Source organism: Daktulosphaira vitifoliae, unplaced genomic scaffold (genome assembly GCF_025091365.1).
Source record: "Daktulosphaira vitifoliae isolate Bord-2020 unplaced genomic scaffold, ASM2509136v1 Scaffold_1238, whole genome shotgun sequence".
Taxonomy (NCBI): domain Eukaryota; kingdom Metazoa; phylum Arthropoda; class Insecta; order Hemiptera; family Phylloxeridae; genus Daktulosphaira; species Daktulosphaira vitifoliae.
In genome coordinates this window covers 1-2,401 of record NW_026100798.1, presented here as the reverse complement: position 1 = coordinate 2,401, position 2,401 = coordinate 1, and the positions used below count along the sequence as shown (strand labels likewise).

General features: G+C 21.6%; 1 protein-coding gene across 2 annotated transcripts; it reads right to left on the bottom strand.

The window, feature by feature from the left end:
- Positions 1–508: 508 nt before the first annotated feature.
- Positions 509–1,479, bottom strand: LOC126909773 (platelet-activating factor acetylhydrolase IB subunit alpha2-like). 2 transcript variants are annotated; one of them, XM_050692202.1, is made up of 3 exons: positions 1,348–1,479; positions 798–914; positions 509–739 (listed from the first exon to the last, which is right to left on the bottom strand). In XM_050692202.1, the coding sequence occupies exons 2-3, from the start codon at positions 861–863 to the stop codon at positions 524–526; spliced, it is 282 nt and encodes a 93-aa protein (XP_050548159.1). In that variant the 5' UTR covers positions 864–914; positions 1,348–1,479; the 3' UTR covers positions 509–523. The 2 variants fall into 2 exon arrangements, with proteins under 2 accessions (XP_050548159.1, XP_050548158.1); XM_050692201.1 differs by lacking the exon at positions 1,348–1,479 and having other exon boundaries at positions 798–1,296.
- Positions 1,480–2,401: the final 922 nt, after the last annotated feature.

Here is a 2,401-nt window from a genome sequence, read left to right as displayed (position 1 = left end):
GTATAAATGAACTTAGCTAATTGTAATTAAGTACTTATTTAAATATTTTTCTTGAATTTTAAGATATAATTTAGTTTAAAAGGTTTAATAAATAGAAATCTCAATAAATATATTAGCTATACTGATTTATTTTTTATTTTTATTTATTAAGATTATACTTTGACTATTATAAATACTAATTAAATTTGTCTAAATAATAATATTTGCACTCCGAAGAAAGAAAATATTAGCATGAATAATTATGATTGAAACTGTAAAATGATATTGGGAATCAGAGTACAAATTAAATACTATTTAAAATTAGTATTTATGGTTATATATAAATAAAGCCTACCTAGAGAAATAATGACTGAAAACAAGTAAATCATAATGTTAAAACTTCAAAGGACATTTACAAAAAAATGTTAAAATATAGAATAACTATGTAAGATACAATTTCCAATATTATTTTTTTTCATTGCAGAAAATATTTTTAATAAATTTATACTTTAGACTAAAAGATATAAAATAAAATTTTAAATACTTAACATACTTTTGGTTTAATATTATCAAGAATGCCATTTTGAATTCTCCATAAGACTCCTTGAGTTAAATCTCCACCAATTCCAAAATTCAAACAATGCAACGGTTCAAATAAATCATTCCATATGGGACGTAACTGTAATTGTTGTATAATTGAATCACCGATTAATATAACATCAGGTTCGCGTTCTTTGGCTTCTGATACATGTCGTTCATGCTGAAAATAAAAGTTAAAAAAATTTATAAAAATAACTTTAAAAATTTTAAGAACTCACTTGACTCATCCATCTGTTATCACCTTGAGGGTCTTCAGGAACACAGGGAATTATACAAGAATTCATTTTTAAACAAGATAAGTGTAATAAATTTGAACAAAAACTATTTTGAATAAACTAAATAGAAATTAGAAAATAAAGACGTATAGTAACTAATTAATAATAATTAACAATTGACAAGTCGTTGGGATTTTCAGTAAAATTTTTTAAATTTATGCAATTCAAATGAAAGTAATTATTACAAACTTGGCTGTAACAAATAGTTAACTGTTAAAAAACATTTGATAATATAAATTAAGATAACCTATAAAAACGTATTAACTGTAACACACGATCAAGGGTGGTAAAAAATAGAAATGTTTTCGCATATTTAAGTGGCTAATTTACCAAACTTATCTTCTAGAATCTTAATATAGATAGATAAAAACAATTGAATATATGATAATATTTTAGTAATATTCAGACTACTTAATATAATTGTGAAGTAATACAAATTCTTAGGAATTTTAATAAAGTTAGTTTTAAACGTTTTAATAAAATAATAACTCACCTAAACATTATTTATAAAACAAATCAGTGCCATTAAAAAAAAAATTATTAATAACTGACATAGAGAAGTATACTGATTAATATTACAAAGGTGGACTATCACATAACTAAATTGATAACTGATAATAGAAAAACAAAAACTTAGAATTAAAGCAAGTTTTTGAAAAAAAAAATGTGCACATTACACTATATACAAATTTGTCAAGATTATTTTATCATTTAGAAATTTTACGTTTAACAATAAAATTACTGAGTTAGTTATAAAAAATTATAATAATCAAATAAATAAATAATGTCTATCAATGAATTTCCTAGTATTTATATTCATAGCTGTAACAATGAAGATCCTTTAAAAATTATTCAATGTGAGTTGCATTATTTATTTTAATCCTAATATTTAATAGAAAAACATGATATTTTTATAAGTAATAACTTTTTTATAAAATGTTTGCATAACATGTTATACAACCATCATAATGGTTTTATTAGGCTGACTAAAAAAAAATCATGAAAGACATTGGTAATGAAACAATCTTGTATTTAATTTTATTTAAGATATAAGTAGATATTTAATTCCTGTTATATTTTTACTGCGAATTTCCTATAGGTAGGCATCAATCGCCAACTTTCTCCTACCTGGATGATTTCTTGTCATTAATTAGTACAATTTATTATTAATTTGATAAAATATAATAAATTTTCAGGAAAACATTGAAATTCTTAAAATATTGATCTGTAGAAATGAAAACTGTTTGAGAGAATAACTTTTTATATAAGTGTATTATTTAAGTATGTAAAAGTTAAAAATATAAAATTAAAAAACACTTTATATTAATTAAAAAATTAAAATCTATTGTTAGTATTTTTGTATAAAAATCATATTTTTTTTACAAGGCAAGAAATACATTTTAATGAATTTTTAGGATTAACAAAAATATTCAAATTTAGATGGCAATATTTTTTTAAATGTGTACAAGATACAACCGATAGAGTAGGTAATTGATTTGACACTATATTGTTTAAACCCAACTAAACGCTAAATTGTACATTCCCAA